Source organism: Saccostrea cucullata, unplaced genomic scaffold (genome assembly GCF_032062105.1).
Source record: "Saccostrea cucullata isolate Sc308-1 unplaced genomic scaffold, CSIRO_AGI_Scuc_v1 ctg4142, whole genome shotgun sequence".
Taxonomy (NCBI): domain Eukaryota; kingdom Metazoa; phylum Mollusca; class Bivalvia; order Ostreida; family Ostreidae; genus Saccostrea; species Saccostrea cuccullata.
In genome coordinates, this window is record NW_026931516.1 from 3,239 (window position 1) to 27,287 (window position 24,049).

Consider the following 24,049-nt stretch of genomic DNA (forward strand, 5'->3'; position numbering starts at 1 on the left):
CTAAAATAATGATTTACCACAATGTGTAAAAACATTGAACATTAAAGAATTTTAAAAATCGGCCTTTTGCCCCTAACTGCCACGAATTTTAGGAATTGGCCCTCTTAATTCATATCATCTTAAAGCTCTTAAGATTTTGAAGATTTTTTGTTCAACAACTATTCAGAAATACTTTTTCGTTTTTGAGATATTAGAAAAAGAAATATTTAGGGGCCAACCATTCAACTCCTTAACGGGGACGTTTAGCAAAAAATGAAAAATTTCATACTGTTCAGAGCATTATTTTGACCAAATTTTGTTCAATATTGATAAACAAAATATTTCTCCCTTTCGAGATAAAAAGCATCAAAGATTTAGCATTCTTGCCCCTTGTGGCCCCTAATCATGTACCATACGACATAAAAGCCATAATATATAGTTGTAGACGGTTGAGATAAAGATCTTTGGTTCAGTAATGTATTACAAAAAATTAACTGATAAAGAGTTATCGATTGAAGACTTTTGGTCCCTATTGGCCCCTTATTTGAGTCCCCAGTCCCTTTTTCTTGATCTCATCTTAAAGATCTTAAGATTATGGACATTTTGTGTTCAACAACTGTTCAGAAATTCTTTTTCGTTTTTGAGAAATTAGAAAAAGAAATATTTAGGGGCCAACCCTTCAACTCCCTAACGGGGACGTTTAGCGAAAAATAAAAGATTGCATATTGTTCAGAACATTATATTGAACATCTTTTGTTCAATATTACTTATCAAAATATTTCTCCCTTTCGAGATATAAAGCGTCAAAGATTTAGCATTCTGGCCCCTTGTGGCCCCTAATTATGTGTCATATGACATAACCAGAAGTCTCTGTTGAGACTGAAGCTCTACTGGTTTGTACTTATAAAAGGGAGAGAAAAAGTACTTAAGCAGTTGGAAATTGAAACTTTTCAACAGCAATAAATAGAATAATGATCCTTGACTAAGTCTCTTTATGTTCTTAGTGCAGTCTACTTGCATGCCACATTTATATTATAATCAGACTAAAATTGTATTTGGAGTAGCATTTTGAAAGAATTTCACAGAAATTTCTATTTTTAGTAACCACGGCAACACCGTTCATCGAAATCAAAAACCGATACACAGAATTATGTACCTTATTGTAGTCTACTTGTGTGCCAAGTTATATTGAAATCAGACTAAAACTGTAGAAGGAGTAGCATTTTGAAAGAATTTCACAGAAATTTCTATTTTTAGTAACTACGGCAACACCGTTCTTCGAAATCAAAAACTGATATACAGAATTGTGTATCTTAGTGTAGTCTACTTGTGTGCCAAGTTATATTGCAATCAGACTAAAACTGTAGGAGGAGTAGCATTTTGAAAGAATTTCACAGAAATTTCTATTTTTAGTAACCACAGCAACACCGTTCATCGAAATCAAAAACCGATAAACAGAATCATGTATCTTAATGTAGTCTACTTGTGTGTCAAGTTATATTGAAATCAGACTAAAACTGTAGAAGGAGTAGCATTTTGAAAGAATTTCACAGAAATTTCTATTTTTAGTAACCACGGCAACACCGTTCATAAAAATCAAAAACTGATACACAGAATTATGTATCTTATTTAAGTCTACTTGTGTGCTAAGTTATATTGAAATCAGACTAAAACTGTAGAAGGAGTGGCGGTTTTAAGGAATTTCACAGAAAAATTTATTTTTAGTAACCATGGCAACACCGTTCATCGAAATTAAAAACCGATACACAGAATTGTGTATCTTAGTGTAGTCTACTTGTGTGCCAAGTTATATTGAAATCAGACTAAAACTGTAGGAGGAGTAGCATTTTGAAAGAATTTCACAGAAATTTCTATTTTTAGTAACCACGGAAACACCGTTCATCGAAATCAAAAACCGATAAACAGAATTGTGTATCTTAGTGTAGTCTACTTGTGTGCCAAGTTATACTGAAATCAGACTAAAACTGTAGGAGGAGTAGCATTTTGAAAGAATTTCACAGAAATTTCTATTTTTAGTAACCACGGCAACACCGTTCATCGAAATCAAAAACCGATACACAGAATTATGTATCTTAGTGTAGTCTACTTGTGTGCCAAGTTATATTGAAATCAGACTAAAACTGTAGGAGGAGTAGCATTTTGAAAGAATTTCACAGAAATTTCTATTTTTAGTAACCACAGCAACACCGTTCTTCGAAATCAAAAACCGATACACAGAATTATGTATCTTAGTGTAGTCTACTTGTGTGCCAAGTTATATTGAAATCAGACCAAAACTGTAGGAGGAGTAGCATTTTGAAAAATTGTTTACAGACAGACAGACGGACAGACAGACAGACAGACAGACGGACGGACGGACGACGGACGCATTACTATCGCATAAGCTCTTCTGGTCTCTGACCAGTAGAGCTAAAAATCATAATATAAAGACGTTACGCGCGATATTGGTGCCATTTCACAATTTTAGAACCCGACCTAATAAACTCATCGGTGATATTAAAAACCTACTAGTAATATAAATGTATTTGGTATGATTGGATAGATTTTTAATAGATCTACCTGATTCTAGTAAGAAATTAACATTTTAATATATTTTATGCAAGAAGTAGAATTTTAAAACGCGTACAAAACGTATTTTAAGCGTGTAACGCGTTACATTTTTTAGCAGGGATCGCGCATTTTTCGTGTGTAGAGCGTTCAAAGTTGAATCTAGATTTTTCATTTTCCTCACAAAACATGAGCAATCCATGTCGTTTGTGACTTTATAAACGATTTTGCATTAAATGTTGGCAAGAAATAGAAAGCGATAGTTTTTACAGATGAAAAATATGTAACGCTTTTAATTAAAAACATGCATATGAATATGAACAATAAATTTTTGCATTTACATGAAAGTTTTAAATGAAACAAATTATATCAAAATAATGTGCATTTCCTATAGATTTAAAATATTTCATTGATGTTGATATCAAACCGCATGCTTAGAAGCTAGTAACTGGTCTACAAGTTCAACAGAAAAGTCCAACGTCTAAAATGACGTGCAAAAATAAGACAATGCCTTTTTTCGAGTCCTTTAATCATATTGTTTTTCCAATTTAACACAGAAATAACTCAAAGTCCATAATGTGCTACTCTACCCGGTTTGATTTGATATCAGATTAATAAATTTACTCCATGAATTAATATTTTACGCAACATTTAAGAGGTTCAACATATTTGTCCAGTGGACGTTCTTGGCGGGTAAAATTCGTTCTGATTCAAGGTATTACATGAAAATGCGTTTAAGACTGCTTCGAAAAATAAACAAAATTTATCAAATATTTACAAATCTAAAGCGCCCTTTATGTTCATGAGTTTAACTATAAATATCCTATGACTATTTAAACCCGTATTTCAATACAAAGAGATAGCGATAGGGTACCAGTCAAGCATGTTACACTGTTAAACGCATAACGTTAATTTCTTCCGTAGCGCTATGAAAGCGTAACGTTAAAAGTCACCAACATCGCGCGTAACGTCATAGTTGTAGATTGTTGAGATGAACATCTATGCTTCAGTAATGTATTACAAAAAATTAACTGATAAAGAGTTATCGATTGAAGACTTTTGGCCCCTAATTTGAGTCCCCAGCCCCTTTTTTGGATCTCTTCTTAAAGATCTTAAGATTTTGAACATTTTGTGTTCAACAACTGTTCAGAATTTCTTTTTCGTTTTTGAGATTTTAGAAAAAGAAATATTTAGGGGCCAACCATTCAACTCCCTAACGGGGACGTTTAGCGAAAAATTAAAGATTGCATATTGTTCAGACCTTTATTCTGAACATCTTTTGTTCAATATTTCTTATCAAAATATTTCTCCCTTTCGAGATATAAAGCCTCAAAGATTGAGCAGTCTGGCCCCTTGTGGCCCCTAATTATGTGTCATATGACATAAAAATCATAATATATAGTTGTTAAACGTTAAGATTAACATTTTTGCTTCAGTAATGTATTACAAAATATTAACTGATAAAGAGTTATTGATAAAAGACTTTTTGGCCCCTCTTGGCCCCTAATTGGAGTGCCCAGCCCCTTTTTCTTGATCTAGTCTTAAAGCTCTACTGATTTTGAACACTATGTGTTCAACAACTATTCAGGGATTCTTTTTCGTTTTCGAGTTATTTGCAAAAGAAATATTTAGGGGCCAACCTTTCAACTCCCTAACGGGGACGTTTAGCGAAAAATGAAAGATTGCATATTGTTCAGAACATTATTCTGAACATCTTTTGTTCAATATTAGTTATCAAAATATTTCTCCCTTTCGAGATATAAAGCGTCAAAGATTTAGCATTCTGGCCCCTTGTGGCCCCTAATTGTGTACCATACGACATAAAAATCATAATATATAGTTGTAGATTGTTGAGATAAACATTTTTGCTTCAGTGATATATAACAAAATATTTACTGTTATAAAGTTATTGAATAAACTTTTTTGGCCCCTTTAGGCTCTTAATTTGATGAGTCAGCACTTTTTTCTAAATATCATATTGACGATCTTGAAGATCTTGTCATTCCCTACAATTATTGTTCAGTATGTCTTAACAAAATAATTATACTTTAAAAGATATGATGCAAAATGTTTCAAAAATTCACTCATGATTCGTGTCCTAGATTTCGACCCCTACCGCGCTTCCATATTGAACCTTTCTGAAAAAATTTAAATCCAATGTGCAATTCAGCAATGTGTCGTCTATCATTGTTGAAAATTTCAGCTCTCTAGCTAATGTCGTTTTTGAGTTTACTCATGGACAAGGAGACCCTCTAAAAATCACTGAAAGGGGCATAACTTCCGACCGGAAGTGATTTTTTCAAAATTGAATCGGGGGTACAAACTTCAGATAGAAGCACATAATCTCTGAAAATTTGAACAAAATCGATCGAGCCATCTTTGAGAAATCTTCTGCACAAAAATTGTAAAGAAAAAAAAGAATAACTAGATACGATCTCGTTGTGAACAACGAGTGGGTCTTCCGTTCGATTCTTGATGAGATGAGATAAGATTTTGAATGAGATTTGCATTCTAAAGTAATGATTTTCCATAATCTGTAAAAAGACATTGAACAATAAAGACTTCTAAAATCGACTTTTGGTCCCTCACGGCCCCTAATATTAGGGATCAGCCCTTTTTTCTTCATAACATTTTAAAGCTCTTAGGATTATGAACACTTTTTGTTCAACAACTTTTCAGAGATTCTTTTTTTTGTTTTCGAGTTATTCGCAAAAAAAATATTAAGGGACCAGCCCTTCAACTCCCTAATGGGAACGTTTAGCGAAAAATGAAAGGTTGCATATTGTTCAGAACATGATTTTGAACATCTTTTGTTCAATATTACTTGTCAAAATATTTCCCACTTTCGAGATACAAAGCGTCAAAGATTTAGCCTTCTGGCCCCTTGTGGCCCCTAATTATGTAATATACGACTTTAAAATCATAATATACAGTTGTAAATTGTTAAAATAAACATTTTTGCTTCATTAATGTATAACAAATTATTGACTGTTAAAGAGTTATCAAAAAAGACTTTTAGCCCCTTTTGGCCCCTAATGTGAGTACCCAGCCCCTTTTTCTGGATTTCATCTTAAAGCTCTTAGGATTTTGAACACTTTTTGTTCTACAACTATTCAGAGATTCTTTTTCGTTATCGAGTTATTCGCAAAAGAAATATTTAGGGGCCAACCCTTCAACTCCCTAATGGGGATGTTTAGCGAAAAATGAAAGGATGCATATTGTTCAGAACATGATTTTCAACATCTTTTGTTCAATATTACTTGTCAAAATATTTCTCACTTTTGAGATATAAAGCATCAACGATTTAGCATTCTGGCCCCTTGTAGCCCCTAATAATGTATTATACAACATAAAAATCATACTATGCAGTTGTAGGTTGTTGAGATAAACATTTTTGCTTCAGTAATGTATAACAAAATATTGACTGTAAAAGAGTTATCGAAAAAAGACTTTTAGCCCCTCTTGGCCCTTAATTTGAGTGTCTAGCCCCTTTTTCTGGATTTCATCTTAAAGCTCTTAGGATTTTGAACACTTTTTGTTCAACAACTATTCAGAGATTCTTTTTTGTTTTCGAGTTATTCGCAAAAGAAATATTTAGGGGCCGACCTTTCAACTCCCTAATGGGGACGTTTAGCGAAAAAAAAGGTTGCATATTGTTCAGAACATGATTTTGAACATCTTTTGTTCAATATTACTTGTCAAAATATTTCTCACTTTCGAGATATAAAGCATCAGCGATTTAGCATTCTGGCCCCTTGTAGCCCCTAATCATGTAATATACGACATAAAAATCATAATATACAGTTGTAGATTGTTGAGATAAACATTTTTGCTTCAGTAATGTATAACAAAATATTGACTGTTAAAGAGTTATCGAAAAAAGACTTTTAGCCCCTCTTGGCCCTTAATTTGAGTGTCCAGCCCCTTTTTCTGGATTTCATCTTAAAGCTCTTAGGATTTTGAACACTTTTTGTTCAACAACTATTCAGAGATTCTTTTTCGTTTTCGAGTTATTCGCAAAAGAAATATTTAGGGGCCAACCCTTTAACTCCCTAATGGGAACGTTTAGCGAAAAATGAAAGGTTGCATATTGTTCATAACATCATTTTGAACATCTTTTGTTCAATATCACTTATCAAAATATTTCTCACTTTCGAGATATAAAGCGTAAAAGATTTAGCATTCTGGCCCCTTGTGGCCCCTAATTATGTACCATACGATATTAAAATCATAAAATACAGTTGTAGATTGTTGAAGTTAACATTTTTGCTTCATTAATGTATAACAAATTATTGACTGTTAAAGAGTTATCAAAAAAAGACTTTAAGCCCCTTTTGGCCCCTAATGTGATGAGTCAGCACTTTTTTCTTGATATCATATTAAAGATCTTTTCATTCAGCACAAATTTTGTTCAGTATGTTTTAACAAAATAATTATACTTCAAAAGATTTGATACAAAATGTCTCGAAAATTCACTCATGAGTTGTGTCCTAGATTTCGACCCCTACCGCGCTTCCATATTGGACTTTTCTGAAAAAAATTTGATCCAATGTGCAATTCAGCAATGTGTAGTCTATCATCGCTGAAAATTTCAGCTCTCTAGCTAATGTCGTTTTTGAGTTAACTTAAGGACAAGGAGACCCTCTAAAAATCACTAAAAGGGCGATAACTCACGACCGGAAGTGATGTTTTCAAAATTGAAACGGGGGTACAAACTTCATATAGACATACACAAACTCTGAAAATTTGAACAAAATCCATCAAGCCATCTCCGAGAAATCGTCTGCACAAAAATTGTAAGAAAAAAAGAAGAATAATAAAAGTGAAAAAGAAACAATAGAATAATAGAAGGGTCTTCCGTTGGAGACGGAAGACCCTAATAAAAGTGAAGACGACCCCATAGAATCATAGCAGGGTCTTCCGTTTGAGCCGGAAGACCCTAATAAGAATAGGGAAAAAGAAACAGAACGAAAACAAAAAGGTCTTCCGTTGGAAACGGAAGACCTTAATTACTTTAAAGAACATTTATATACAGACTTCCATTTTGTACTGACCCGTGCCGAAAAAGAGAATTTCTAAGAATTACATTGTTTTATGATGGTAATTCCCATCTAGACATGATTGTAGGGCTTTTGGAGATCAGGGTATCGTTTCACAAAAGCGTGGTAAGTTGCACGTAAGTACGACGTAAGTAGTGCATAGCTAAATTTCGGCGTTTCACGAAAGCGTCTTAATTCACGTTGTATCATATGTTACGAAGTAACTTTAAGGCACCTTGGAGGTGAGGTTAAATTACGTCCTAACGTTAATTTCCAAAGATGGCAGCGTTCATGGTAGTCACAGACGAACAGGTGCGTCGAAATTTACGCAGAACGCGCGTGTTCCAGGACAGGCAGAATCCACTTTATGCCTTCCATATGATAATAGTGCAAATTTAAAACCAAGTTTCCCGCAGCTCTGTTATTTTTCAGATTGAATGAAAACCAAGAATGAGTATTGTTGTAAATATGTCATTTATTAATGACACAAATGAAACACATGAAATTTGGGAGATCCTATGACTTTCTACAATTTGTATCTACACCTTGTTATGGATCTCCCAAAACTTTAAAATAACATCATGACAATACTCAAAAAACACAAATATATCAAACATTTAAGCTGAAAAATAAGGTGGCAACAAACAATAGGCCACCAAAAATCCAACTACATTGGATTTTCCGCCACCCAAGGGAAACAATCCACGTACATGGACAACATAGGAGAAAAAACATAATAATCTTAATATACATGTTTAAGAAAAGATTCTGGACAGCAAACCCCTGTAACTTACCACATTTTAATTGCATTTATTTAAATCATGATAAACAATATTTCTAGTACAAAGGTTTAAAATATTTGTATTGATGTAATAAAACAACATATTGGCAATGGTTAATTACAATTAATTAATTACATTGCAAACAGTAAATTAGTCTATACAAATGATTTGCAGTAAACATTACAAATGCCGAGTCCTTTATTTCATGCTCCAATTTGTTATTTACTCTCTAATCATCCATTGCAGATGACTGAAGGTAACTCTATGGTAATAAATTGTAGGGGGAAGGGGTAGACAGACCTCATCTGAACCAACTTAATCTGACCTAAGGACAACCTTCATGAACATGTCAGACATAATCTGACCAATTTACAGATTATCTAGGGACAACTTACATGAACATATCAGACATAATCTGACCCATTTACAGCTTAGCTAGGGACAACCTACACGAACATGTCAGACATAATCTGACCCGTTTACAGCTTATCTGGGGGCAACCTACATGAACATGTCAGACATAATCTGACCCATTTACAACTTATCTGGGAAACCTACAAGACCACAACCAACATAATCTGACCCATTGAAAGCTTAACTGGGGACAACCTAAATGAACACAACCAACATAATCTGACCCATTGAAAGCTTAACTAGGGACAACCTACATTAACCAACCAACATAATCTGACCCATTTACAGATTATCTTAGGATTGATTGATTGATTGGTGTTTAACGCCGAGTCGGCAATATTTCAGCCATATTTCGGCAGGAAAATACGTTTAATGATCAGTTTTGAGAGTTTTTTGGTTTCTCTGGCGGCCCCCAGTGAGCCTACTCTTTTCCGAAAACCTGAGAAACGATCTTTTGCGTGCCAAGGGGGTTGTTATCCTTGACACGGGGCACCGTTTAACGTCCCATCCGACGGACTTAAAAATTAAAAATATTTAAACAGTTAAAAATAAAACATTTTTTAATCAACCAAATATATTGCACTGTGTACCATTAAATTTTACTGTAAAAATCAGTTTCATGTAAATAATCTAAAATTGTATTAACATTAACTTTTGTAAACAGTTCACGCATCGTTTGTACATTATTGAAAAGTCTACCTCGAATAGGCGAAAAATCAGTACATTCTAAAAGAATATGATTTATAGTAAGTGGACAGTCACATGATATACATTCTGGCTGTAATTCTCTTTTAAATAAGTATGCATGAGTTAATTTTGAATGACCTATACGTAGTCTTGAAATAATCACTTCATCCTGACGTTTAAGGCCAAAGTTAGATGTTTTGTTGTTTACTTTGTTCTCTATGGCATAGAGTTTAGTTGTATCACAAAACTCCCAATAAACTTGCCAAATAGAATTTACATAGAGTTTCACTTTATATTTCAGATCAGTATAAGGAATTTTAAAATAGGTTATGTCATATTGAAGGGCCATTTTTGCAGCGCTATCAGCCTTAGTGTTTCCAATAATGCCAATATGACTTGGAATCCAACAAAAATCAACTACTTTACCTTGTTGTGTAAAATGAAAGTACTGAATCAGTATATCTAGAATGTATGGTTGATCGATATTCATATTTTGTATAGATTGTAAGCAAGAAAGCGAGTCCGAAAATATTGTAAAATCGTTTTCATTAGAGGATTTTATATATTCAAATGCAAGCTGTATGGCTTTTGCTTCTGCTGTAAATATTGTTGCTTCATTTGGAAGTCGCAAAGAGAAAACATTGTTTTTAAACACTGCAGCCGCAGCTACTTTATTGTTGTCTTTAGAACCATCTGTATAAATTTCGACTGAAGAATTTTTTGATTGTTTTATTTCGGATAATTTCTGTTTAAAAACAAGAGAATTGGTTTCTGATTTCTTAGACTCAGTTAAAGATGTATCTACATTTGGTTTAATTAATTTCCATGGTGGTATTTCAGATAAAGTTGTAGTTTTTATGATATCCAAAGGTATTTCGGCATCTCTGATATGTTTTCTAGATCTTAGACCAATAGGCTTTATACAAGTTTTACATTTATCATACATATGTTCATATTGCGGATTAAAAACACAATCATAAGCAGGATTATTAATGTTTGCTTTTAATTTGAGAATATACTGTAAGGTGAGTTTGATTCTTCTCAAGTCCAGCGGTGGCTCATTTGCTTCGACATATAAACTATTAACAGGAGAAGTTCGAAAAGCTCCCAAGCAAAGTCGAAGGCCTTGATGATGGACTGCGTCGAGAGCTTTCATGTATGAAGCTCTTGCCGAGCCATATATAATGCAACCATAATCTAATTTAGATCTAACTAAAGAGCGATAGAGTTTCAATAGAGTATTTTTATCTGCCCCCCATTTTGTATTCGCAATTACTTTTATTACATCTAATGCCTTTGTACATTTTTCTTTCAGCATTTTAATATGTGATATAAAAGAAAGTTTGCTGTCAAAGATTATGCCTAAAAATTTAATCTCTTTTACTACTTTTATAGGGATTCCATCTAGTAACAAACGTGGTTCATCATGAGCTTTCCGTTTGGAGCAGAAGTGTATACAGGAGGTTTTACTTTTTGAGAACTTAAATCCATTCATATCAGCCCAATTTTGTATTTTGTTAAGACAGACCTGTAATTTTTGCTCAATATAATTCATACTTTTAGATTTGAAACAGAGAACAAAATCATCAACATAAAGACTTCCATGCATATCATTTTGAAGCACTTCAGCTATACTGTTCATTTTTATACTGAATAATGTGACCGATAAAATACTACCTTTGGTACGCCCATTTCTTGTTCAAAATTGTCAGAGTAAGTAGAACCAAAACGTACTTGAAAATGTCTATCATTCAAAAAATTCTTTATAAAATTGGGCAAGTGTCCTTTAAGGCCCATACTGTAAAGATCTTTCAAGATGCCATATCTCCATGTGGTATCATAGGCCTTTTCTAAATCGAAAAATACAGATACAACATGCTCTTTATGTATAAAAGCATTTCGAATATAGGTTTCCAGTCGTACTAACTGGTCAATGGTACTTCGGTTTTTCCTAAAACCACATTGTATATTGGTTAAAATGTTATTGGTTTCAAGAAACCATATTAGGCGTTCATTGATCATCCGTTCCATGGTTTTACATAAGCAGCTTGTTAAAGCAATTGGTCGGTAGTTATTAGGATCTGTATGGTTCTTTCCAGGCTTTGGAATAGGGATAATGGTAGCTTGGGTCCAGGAGTGTGGAAAAAGACCTCGTGTCCAGATAGAATTGAAAATTTGCAAAAGACATTCTTTACTACTTTGGGGGAGATGTTTAATTATTTGATAGTGAATTTGATCCGGTCCTACCGCAGTATCATGAGATTTATCTAAAGACTTTTGCAGTTCATCTAATGTGAATGGTTGATTATAACATTCCCGGTTTTCAGATGTAAAATTTAAGGTTTTCTCTTCTTGTGAGTTTTTATATGGAATAAATATAGGGCTCATATTGTTTGTGGAAGAATTTGTAGAAATTGTTTTAGCTATTTCATTTGTTATTTCTTTTTTATTCGTAATTATTTTATTTCCAATATTAAGATGCTGATATTTTTCAGGACCCTTTCCCTTAATTTTTCTTATTGCGTTCCAAACCTTATTTATTGGAGTATGCGAATTTAGACTAGAAACAAATTTTTTCCAAGATTTTCGTTTGCTAAAATTAATGGTTCTACGAGCTTTTGCTCTAAATATGCGGAAATTGCTTAAATTTGTTGATGTTGGTAATCTATTGAATAGTTTTTCAGCTTTTTTACGAGCTTTAATAGCATCATCACATTCTTAGGACAACGGGTATACCTACATGAACCTGACAGGCATAATCTGACCCATTTATAATTAATTAAGGGACAGGCTACATGAAAATGACAAGATTAATTTGACCAATACAAAATTGATTGCAGGACGACCTTTATAAGCAGATGTTTTGTGCTGTACTGTTATCATTAGGAGAGGGTAGTAGACTATACCTTATCAATTTAATGAATTGAGGAGAAAAAACACACAAAAATAAAAACCAAACTACTGGAGAGAAAGAGTAAAGGATCCTGTACTTATATATCTCTTGACTGCATCAAATTTCCATCTACCCATACGTTGAATTGCATTTTTCGAAGAACCCAACCTAGCTGCATGAGTAGCTGCCCCAATACAAAAAGCATAACCTTGTAAATTTTTTATTCAAACCCATGAATGTAAAACTTGCACCTAAATGTTTTGAAACCAATGACTGTGAAACTGGAGTTCCATCAATTAATTGAAAAAGGGGTCCCCTTTGAATGTTTAAATTGGCACATATACTCAAAAAGAGGAAACACAGGACAGAGATCTTTTTCAGACTGGGCCTCTAGGTAGATGGTAACTGACTGACCAGATTGCTAGTTTTTGTGTGTGACATAAAATTAAACTAAAATTAAACAATTTTCAATATCCTTGCCCAGTTTTAAAATGTATGTTTGACCTTAAAAACACTTGATTCATAGATTGCAGTGTCCTGACAAATAATTCTCCCAATCTAATGCTCTTAAAAGAATTCGGTTATTACAAGTAGGCCTTGTAAGACGTATAGCTTTTAAACTTTTGTAGGATATCCCTCCGAATTTCCCTTGTTGTTTGGAGTTTTGAGGCTGTTCTTTGGCATGATTTTTGACACCCTTTTTAACAATTTCTGAACCAAAAACAAAATTCTTAGATGGGTCTGGCAAATTCAGAATTTTTTGAAAAATTAAATGGCCGAAACATGTGATGCCAATGTGCTTGGTGAATAATACTCGAGTCTGTCAGCACATACATTAGATTTTATTGAAGCATGGTTAGCTCTAAAGTGAATTTTGCACTGTATTGCCACTAGTACAAGCCGACAAAATAATTTCATGAGGTTATGTTCACCAGATGACTGTTTATTTATGCCTTCTACTACTGCCTTATTGTCAAAAAAGAAAAGTCTTTTTGAAGCTTGTGCCCACATAATTCTAAATGTAATAGCAATTGGAAAAAGTTCTTTGATGCATATTTGACATTATATAAGGGCATCAGGCCATCTATCTGCAAACCATTTTGAACCCAAAACTACAGCAAAACTGTGTGACCCTGCGGCATCAATTTGCAAATTTAGATATTCTGAGGACATCAATTCTTTATTCAGGAAGACAGATTTTCCATGAAAATGATTTATGGTATATGACCAGGAAATACGACCAGGTAGCTAAGTCAGCTCTCGCTTCCCCTCTATCTTAGCATATCATTTAAAATCATCAAAACAACAAGTGAGATTGATTAAACGGCTTAAAAAGGCTCTACCAGGTACTACTAGCTACCCCACATGCGAAGTAAAGAAGACTTATGTGCTGACTGTAATTCTTTCAATGAGACCTTTTTTGCAGTTTTATATATATATTTTTTTTTATGGATGTCTATTCCATTATCCCAGTATCTACTTCTGTCCAATAGATAATTATTTTAGGTGTAGGTGTCTGTGTTTATTGCATCTTAAAAGGAGCCCCAAATTGCCTACATGAGAATAAAATACTGGCTAGAACATACCTACACTTTGATGAATTTGGTGGGCCCACAAAAAAATCGTCGACGATATGAGAGACCCCTGCTGCTTTAAAAATATTTCCATTGTCCACTGTAGTGCATAACTTAATGTTTCAAAATTTGACAACTGCTACTTGCTCACATTGGTTACCATATATCATAATATTAAAAATGAATTTTCCCAATGAAAACCTAATAGATGGTGATCTAGAGGGTGAACTGGAACTATTCTATAGGCCTCTTTGATGTCAGACTTTGCTCTTAAAATATATTGACCAAATTTTTTAACCAAACTTCTAACATTAACAATCCAATAACAGTGTACAGAAGAGAGCTCTTTTGGATGTTGGCATTCACAGACAGGTCTTTTGGAAAAAAGAAGTCATGAATTGTTCCGAAATTATTTGAATTACCTTTTGACACTAAGTTTAGGGCCGCAGTAGGGGTGATACAACAAATTGATTTAATTGGGGTGCAGGTACTGGTCCATCAATTCCCTTTTGCAGACCTGTTTCTGTGATCATTGATAATATTTTGGTGCTCCCTTGCTGATTTATGATTACTCAACATATTGGATATGATGGGGTCTGCAAACACAACCCAGGCGAAAATCCTATTTAAAACTCTGCACTAATTAAGTTTAAAGAGATCTATCATAATGAACTAGAAATTCACTTAATTTATTTGGATTGATTGGTGTTGGAAGTCGAAGACCCCCCAAAATACTGGATCCTCTCGCTGCTGCAGCAGCACACGCAAATCTAAATACTGATTTTCCCAGATTTTTTGTTTAATGCGTTGTGCTACTGTTGCACCGAGCAGAATCCCAACAATGTCAATATGTTATTTTGGGGGTCGCTGGCTCGCCTGAACTTAATAACTGATTGAGTATTTCTGATATGTTGCTTGTAGCATCTTAAGAGGGTTCCGCGACTACCTTGTTACTTTAGAATTTTGTCTGCTTGTTTTCATTATCAATCTGCACGGATGGATACGCCACCAGTTTTGACACTTCACTCTGAGTTTTTACTCTTTCCTCTTCTCCAGGTTTCGTCTGTGGCTGGGCGTCTCTTGGGCAGGATTGAAGCTGAAAGAATTCTATCTAGAATATAATTTATGACTATATATTTTAAGCGAACTACTTCATGTATTTTCTGCTGTTATGATGAAAGGTATCACCAACATTTTAGGTAATGACCTTTCATAATTGCATACTTTGATAATAAAATGATGAAGATTTCAACAACAGTGGCTTCATAACTGTTATATTTTACTGATAAATCAAGTCTTTATAAAAGAAAAAAAAAACATGCCTGGCTTTTGATCTTGTATTGAATAGTTTAGTTATACCTTGAGACAGCCACATGACTTACCCAGTACTCACTGAGAACCAACTTTGAATAAGCAACATGAAAAACTTTGACATCATGTATACTGCTAGTTCACATTACGAACCAATAACTTTGAGACAGTAACATGAAAAACTTTGACATCATGTATACTGCCAGTTCACATAGCGAACTCAAAACTTTGATACAGCAACATGAAAAACTTTGACATCATGTATGCTGCTAGTTTACATAGCGAACCAATAACTTTGAAACAGCAACATGAAAAACTTTGACATCATGTATACTGCTAGTTCACATTGCAAACCAATAACTTTGAGACAGTAACATGGAAAACTTTGACATCATGTATACTGCTTGTTCATATAGCGAACTAAAAACTTTGATACAGCAACATGGAAAACTTTGAGGTCATGTATGCTGCTAGTTCACATTGCGAACCAATAACTTTGAAACAGCAACATGAAAAACTTTGACATCATGTATACTGCTAGTTCACATTGCAAACCAATAACTTTGAAACAGTAACATGAAAAACTTTGACATCATGTTTACTGCTAGTTCACATTGCAAACCAATAACTTTGATGCAGCAACATGGAAAACTTTGACGTCATGTATACTGCCAGTTCACATTGCGAACCAATAACTTAAATACAGCAATTAACATGGAAAATTTTGACATATGTATACTGTAATTTACCCTGCAAACAATAACTTTTGAAACATTAGCATGGAAAATTTTGACATTATGTTCTGCAGGTTTTCATGAAGTTATACATATCTTAAAGAAAGATATAATAATACTTGAATGTTTAGAATGGACATCTTTCTAAATATCTTACTAGATATTTGACTCTTGTCCTATACATATGCATCTATTCATTTCCATGATTTATGCTCATATATCATGTATATCATTATATCAAACTTCAAATTAATTTATACTGGCCTTAGCCTCCTGCAAGTGTTGACCACCGCATCTTTGATTGACCATTGACCAAAGGTACTGGATGGGTACTGCATGCATGGTTTTGTACGTAGGTGAACTCCCTCAGGTACTGTAGGTTAGTCCCAAAACCCCAGTGTTTCTAAAATGACACACACAGTGTATGGTAAGGATTCAGACACAGAGTTTCTAAGCTGATTAATCTCAATAACAACATTGTTGCATCCCGGTGGTAAGTTGTGAGGGTCCCGTCGGAGAAGTTGCATAAAATTACATGTTTCACACTCGTACCATGAATCAGGAAGTTCGTAAAAGAAATATACCTTACAATCTTTGTGGGGGTCGAAGGAAAGTTCGTTACCTCAAATTTGAAAAAGGCTAATGTCAGGGGCTGTGGAGAAAGTACATAGTGTTCACGATGTCGCCAAACCCTTAACGTTTAACCCACCTTGGCCACGGATCAACAGTGAGAATCTATTTATAATTTAGGTCAAAACAAAGATTTTTTTTTCACATCTTGTCTTTCATATACTTGTCCATCCTTATAATGTACGAATGGCCGATTAGCACAGTCCTCGACTTGTCCGCCATTTTGAAACACCCCGCATGTACCCAGGCTCCGATGGAGTCGAAAAACAGTCACAAAGCGAATCCGAAATATCATCACTTACATACTGTGCATAAAGTCGTATGTACTGCTAATCCACTGATTATTTAGCATTGATCAAGATGAATAATCCGAAATCGTTATGTTTTTCTACAAAAATTGGTGTGTACAAACACTTGCAGCATAAACCAGCAATAATAATCACGTGATATATCCGACGTTAGCTCACGACTAATCGGCGCAAAGCCCGTAAACCTGAGACTATGCATTACATAACATCCTATCTCTGAAACCTGATATATACATGAAATATACTACAATCACTACATTCTAACCACAGAAATGGTAAATTACATATGTATGCATAAAACATATTATTGTCAATAATATTACATGATGCTTATGACGACATCAATATTATCCATCGTTACCGATTAGACAGAATGACCATCATCAGTATTATTGACATGGTTGAAGATCGTCTAGAGAGACCAACAAAAAGATCTGGGAGTCTTCCAGCCTCTTTGCAAGTGTTTGCTGCTTTAAGATTCCTTGCTTCTGGCTCCCAGCAGAGAGTGATTGGAGACACTCTGGGAATATCGAAGGCATCTGTTTGCAGGTATTTAAATACAAGGATTATAAAATTATGTTTTTTATGATAGTTTAATCGAATTTCTAATGGGCCCTTTTCAAAAAATCTTAAATTGTCCTCTCCCAACTCATGAAAAAATGGAAGAGAAAGACCTGTAAAGGCAGAAAAGAAACGAAAATTGAAATACAGCCGTTGAAGGGATGAGAAGAAAATTGTTATGAAATAAAAGAGCATTTCCTGAAAAGGCTTGAAGATTTAAAAAAAAAGAGATTAATTTGGTCCATTTTTTGGTCCATCGATAAAGAGAAGGTAAGCTTTAAAAATGCCCTTATGATAAATTTATACAATATAAAATTTTGATTAGGTCTATAGACGATGTTATCAATATCTTGTGTCGGACAATGACCAACATCAAGTTTCCGACTGGTGATGCCGAGACAACAAGGACGAAGTTTGGTTTCCATGCAATCGCAATGAGTGCTGTACCGAAAAGGTAAAATTAAATAGAACTAAAAGCCCGAATAGCTATTATATTTTTATATTCATAAAGGATATTCTCAGTGTCAAGCTTAAAAGGTAAACATGCAGACGATTTCGTTCATCATTGCATTGGTTTCGGTAAGTATTCGTTTTCTCCTTTTTCGTGAGTCCCTTTCCATGATTGCAAAATTAATTACTAGCATGTGATATTCAACTAGGCTACTTCACTGTAAGCTCTTCATTATGATGTTTCATCAATGTTAATGTCCGAGATGTGTTATGTGACTTGAAGAGAAAACTTCAATTTGAGGGGGCGCATCATGGATAATGTATAGCGATATCGTGTACATATTGACCTACTTAAAAAAATATTAAAAACGTATGCATACATTTTATATTAATATACTGAAATAGTAAACAAAGCATAAAATGTTTATAAATACAATGCTGTATACACACAGGGAACAAATGTTCTTCCAGCACTCGTTCTTCTTTTGATTAGTGTTTACGTCCTTATGTGGAGCAAACAGTATATCCTTCTGCTTCTCCACCTCCTCCACCAGGGCCTCTACTTCCCTTGCCGTAAAATTCTTCTTCCTCTCTTTCTTAATTTTAGAAAGTGTTTCGTCTGCCATTATTTTTTTACTTCCGGTAAAATTAAGTAGTACGTAAGGTGCGATCATTTACGACAGTTCTAAGTACCTTTAGTGAAACAGTCGTAACGTAGTACGTAGGTACTACCTAAATTCGTCGTAACTTGCTAAGTAGTACGTAATTTACGATGTTTTTGTGAAACGATACCCAGTACCCCAAAAGTTTTGCCAACTCCAAGCCTACAACTTACCACAAAAGTTTGATATCAGCTGTTACATTAAAATATTGATAAGAATATTGCCAAGTGATTGATATGTGTGTAATCAATTGACAGGTCATTTCTACTAGAGATGAAATAATGTACGAAATTATGATTGGTAATTGAAACCATACAAACTTTCTAAATATTTATGCACATTTGATTTTTAAATAAAGTGGGCATAAACCTTTTTGCCATATTTTTCCACAAGGATGTCCTTGAGGTCTTGAATAATTTTTTTTTAAAGATTTTGTGAAAGTTTTCACGGACTCAAAATAACATGGGATGACAGAAATTGGATTACCCATGAGAATTGACGGAGAATCTTTGTGGATATGGTCTACAAAAGAAAAGGAATCAAATTCACATTCTATTTTTATCACAGTTTGGTTTTTTTCTTGTTCTTTATTAGCGCTGAAATGGTTTTCTCTATAATCTTAAAAAATGTCTGTAATCTTTTATATTTAAAACTTCATCGAAACCATCTGAAAATTTAAGAATTGTACAGTCTGTATCTTGCATGGAGAAAGGGTATGGATTGTCTGTGAATCAAAAGGTGGTTTTAAAAAGAAATGAACAACAGTTGTAACTGTGCTAAGTAAAGCCTTAGCGTCAAAGAGAACTCTCCGGTTCCTTACAAGGACTTGGTTGTTGTCAAAGAATGTTATGACATGAGACACTTATGGAACTTTTTCTAGATTCTGAGTATGCTGATCAATCCAGTTCAGCATTGAAGTATAACTCTCCGCTTAGTGGGTACTACAATATAAGTTTCAGACAGACTATCTTGCTGCTACAGACGTAATTTAATAGATTCAAGTACGGTGTATATGAAATTGCAAATTTGTGTTGTTTGCAACAAGTGAATATAAATACTCGATGGCTAACACGACCCTTGGTTTTTGTTACGAATTTATGTTTATGAACACGGCTTCTTTCCATCACTCATTTGTTAATGTCACACGTTTCCATAAGGGCAATAATTGTGTACTGGCCACTCATACGCATCAATTCTCACTAAATTGCTCTCCCTATGACCTATGGCCTTCGCAATTCTTTTTATTTTTTTTAACGTTTTACCGATGTGCTATTCATACGAATAATGACATTTTTAAACTTATATACAAGTTCTGCCGACTCGGCGTAAAACAATAATAATTAATCTACGTTTTCATCACTTGTTAGTAATTTTGTTTATGCATAAGATGTACAGATGTACAAGCAACTTCTAGTCAGGTTCCAATTTTCAATTATTCATAATATGTGCACGAATTTTATTACTTGAAATTCGGTAAGTTGTTTCTTTTCAAAATTGACATGTTCCTAGCAGCTACATAGGGGCATGTTTTCTTTGTAACAAAAAAAAATTATATATTCACTGATATAAACGGAGTTAGACCCCCATCCCCCTTTTAAGGGATTGAAATAATAAAAAATTTATAAATACATTAAAGCCGCTTGGTCCGATTCTAATCGCTAAAAATATATATTCGTTTTTCTTCTTGAAAAATAATTGTCCATAAATAGTTTGAACTTTTGTCAAATTATATCCCCAAAGTCTTTTTCTTTTAAAAGATATCAAAATTCAAAAGTTAAAAAAATAATTTTTGTTAGGTCACACAAAAAATAATCCTATGTTGATCATTGTTGATATCGCGTGAAATCACCTTCGAAAAAATAAGTTTATCGCTTGCATGTTTATATCATGAAGAACAAACCCGAGCATTTTTTATACAACAAAGTACATGTATTGCCTGTAACGGACAATAGTTTAGCTCCTTTATAAAAATCATATTAGATATCTGATTTTTCCTTTTTTTCTTAAAATATGCATATTTAATATAAAAGTTTCTACATGTATGAATCATATTCAATAAATTTCTTGAAAAGATGTATTATGGCTAAGGCTTCTACTAAATAGAGAAAAAAAATACTCGGGTTTGAATTATCTTCTTTATTGAATATATCCGATAAACTTATTATTTTCAAAATTGACTTCACAACAGACCTTAACTTCCGTCAGGAACTACTGTTTGTCAATAAGGTTTATGATCTGCATTTTCCATGTAAGGATTGTTGTTATAAACTATTGAATCAATCCTATAATTTGTTTTTATATATTTTCTATGTAATGAGGTACATTTATTGTGTAAGATAATATGCGCCTGTTTCGGGTTAAGCGGCTTTAAGTAATACACCTGCTCCATGTAAACTTTTAAATTTTATTCAATAATCATTTTGACCATATCAATATAAGAGTGTCCTGTCACAGTCAGTTTGCTCTGACCAACATGACCGTTTCCTTTATCTCCTCTCCGTTAACTACCGGCGGATTCCAGGGAGATAACCATTCCCTGGACCAGGGGCCATTCAGAAAGGCCGAGTAACAGTTCCGGAACCACCATGCGCCCTTAAAAACCGCAGCACAGCTACGATCCGCGCCCAGGTCATTGTCTCGGTCAGGCGTACTAAAGGACATCCCATTTAATGTGCTATCGGGTCGTCGAGTGTTAAGCATGTTGTCACCTAAAAAAAAAATAAGAAAATGGCAATTCTATATAATTAGGATAAAAGTGATGTTAAAAAAGTAGAATTGCATCAAACGTTGCGTTGGTAAACATTTGAAAGCAAAGATCGGTTATCACGCCTAAAAACGTCTCACTTTATGATACGCATTTGGTAATGTATCAGAGCATATCCGGATCTTTGAAAACATTGGTGATTGGGTCAAGAGTAAAAATTACATTATGACGCTTGTCATGATTGTGGAAATGAAAAAAAAACGACCTTAGTGAATTTATAGTGAAATAGAATGGCTAACAATTATATGAAAAATATCTTCCAACATATGTATGAATGACGAATTGAATTTGATATCGACATCGATTGTGTACCAATTATAGTCTTTGCAATGCATTGACTCTTAATAGGACTCATAAAAATTTTGTACCACCTACTTATTTGTCAACAGCTGGACTTGTATTGAATTAACACTAGGAGGGTGGTCTTGAGATTAAATCAACAAAACCACAAATAAAGGTTTTTACGATTTACTGCTGCATAAAAACAAGGAAGGTGAGATCTGATTAGAAAAGGGTAAATTTGTTTTTGTAGGATTAACTTTATTTGCCTTCATTCCTTTTTAACCTTTCAGTGCATCTTTCGCTTTTATTATTAACGTTTGTTTTAATTAAATCTTACCCAATGTCCCGTTAACTGGCCCTCCAAGAAAAAGTCTGTAGTTATCGGCTTCATCAGAAACAGAGAACTGATGATAAAGCTCGTACAATCTTGTGTCATTTTGTAATGTTATAGAAACGTAGAGGGATGAGTTTCTTTCTTTAGTAAGTTGGTGAATGACGTCATTTCCTTTAAAATACATCATGTTTATATAACAAAGCCAAAGCATGATATAAAATTGTTGCAGTGTTATACAAAAACAGTTTCCATAAACACAGGTATATAATTATCATACAAATTACAAGAAAATATATGGAGAACTTTCAATTCTAACTTTTACTTATCAAAAATTAAGTTAATATAACTAAACAAATCAACATTTTATATAACTATAACGAACTAATAATATGTGTTTACCAATCCAGTACGTGTCCTCCGGGTTCCCGAAGCCTGTTTTATACTCCGCCCAAGTTTTGTAGAAACTCACTGATCCACTCCTGCGTTTTTGAATTGCCTATAAAGAACAATCATTTAATATGTGACGGTCATTTATGGCACCTGATCCTTCCTCTTATTTTGTGAATGTCTGATTTTGTATTTTTCAATGGACTCTTGAGTAAGAACATTGTTAGTTATTTCAATAAAACAGACATCTCATAATTAGTGAAAATATCTCGAGAGGGACGATAAACCATATACAATGAATGGATCATTATATAACATTTTGAAATAAGTTTTCATATTATATCACAAATATAATGTTTTTAAATCCATATGCCCTGAACAACTGCTGAATCGCTCCGGATATAATTATATTTCACCAGAAATATCGCCCTCCTGAATACGCTTTTATTCCCTCGCGTGTAATTATCCTGCATATTAATTACGTCGGGTTCGGAATTCACAAAGGCAGTTGCTAAGCAAACGTTCTGCGAAAATTATATAATGTACGGGCAATTTGTTCACTGGAATTCAGAGGAATTAGATAATTTAGGTTAGGAGAAAAATTCCTTAATATAACAAAAGTTATCAACACAAGTGTCAGCATACTGAAAAGTTTTAAATAAATTTGTTCGATGATCGGTCGATTTGAGTTCAATGAACAAAAATGTTTTGTAATATATTACATGGCTGAATTGTCTGGCAGCCAGAATATTTGCCCCTTTGTGACAGGAAAGGCCTGCAGCATTTGGTGACTTAACACTTTGGAACTTTCCTGTCACCTTGATGGAAATATTATGGTATGCTGCCCTCGAAGCAAGTAATACGAGTATTTATGTTTAATATTTCATGTTAGAATTAACATTTGTATTTAATAGTACAATCTTGAAACCATAATTTCGAAATAAAGCATTTATATACACATCACTAATCGCAGTTGACAATGTACATAAGCGCAAATTATTTTTGGAGTATTATTCATATAGGAAGAAGATAAGGGAAGTTAAGTGTTAATAAGTGAAGCGAGAAGTGAGAGAAAAAGACGAGGACTTACTGTCCATCCCCCTCCTACGATGTCCATGTCACAGAATACTTGGATCTGAGTCTCGTTACGGAATGGGTTTATTCCATAAACTCCGGAAAGTGTATATCCATTTAAAAAGAGGTCCTTGCGGTCAACATTTACTTTCAAACCTGCGTCAAATAAATAATTACATTTATAAATATCTCGATGTGAGCAAAAACACAAAAAACAAGAGGCCCACGAGCTTTATAGGTCACCTGAGCCTTATGCAACAATTTTCCAGTTATTGAATTTGATTCATGTTTTAAACCAGATGCTATATGACATTCACAATTTTGAAAGAGACACCATTGATCATCATAACAATACACTTAGCAGTTGCTTAGCTTGGTTACTGAATACCCATATGCAGGGTAGGGGGAACAAAAATGCATTCCAACTAACCAGTAGAGCCCCTAACACTGTGACATAAATCCTTGACCCTAGGTCCACACATTGCACAAATTTCAAAAAAGCACCCTTAATATAAAAAAAATTAATGTTTTATCAATACAAAAGAGCACATTTCAAACAATAAATTCATTTTCAGTATATAAGTAGAGCCCCTGACCCTGGGGCTTTGAAATTCGC

General features: G+C 33.9%; 2 protein-coding genes across 2 annotated transcripts; one reads left to right on the forward strand and one right to left on the reverse strand.

The window, feature by feature from the left end:
- The first annotated feature begins 7,865 nt into the window (after window positions 1-7,865).
- On the forward strand, window positions 7,866-18,874 carry LOC134232793 (putative nuclease HARBI1). Its single transcript, XM_062714766.1, has 4 exons — window positions 7,866-7,951; window positions 17,244-17,468; window positions 17,806-17,934; window positions 18,850-18,874. Exons 1-4 carry the CDS (start codon window positions 7,866-7,868, stop codon window positions 18,872-18,874), a joined length of 465 nt encoding a protein of 154 aa, XP_062570750.1.
- A 2,172-nt stretch (window positions 18,875-21,046) lies between these two features.
- LOC134232794 (ficolin-2-like) lies at window positions 21,047-23,589 on the reverse strand (the record flags this gene model as incomplete). Its single annotated transcript, XM_062714767.1, has 4 exons — window positions 21,047-21,300; window positions 21,976-22,143; window positions 22,372-22,468; window positions 23,450-23,589. Coding segments are annotated over 4 exons (659 nt in total), but the record flags the coding sequence as incomplete, so codon positions are not given.
- Between the last annotated feature and the right edge of the window lie 460 nt (window positions 23,590-24,049).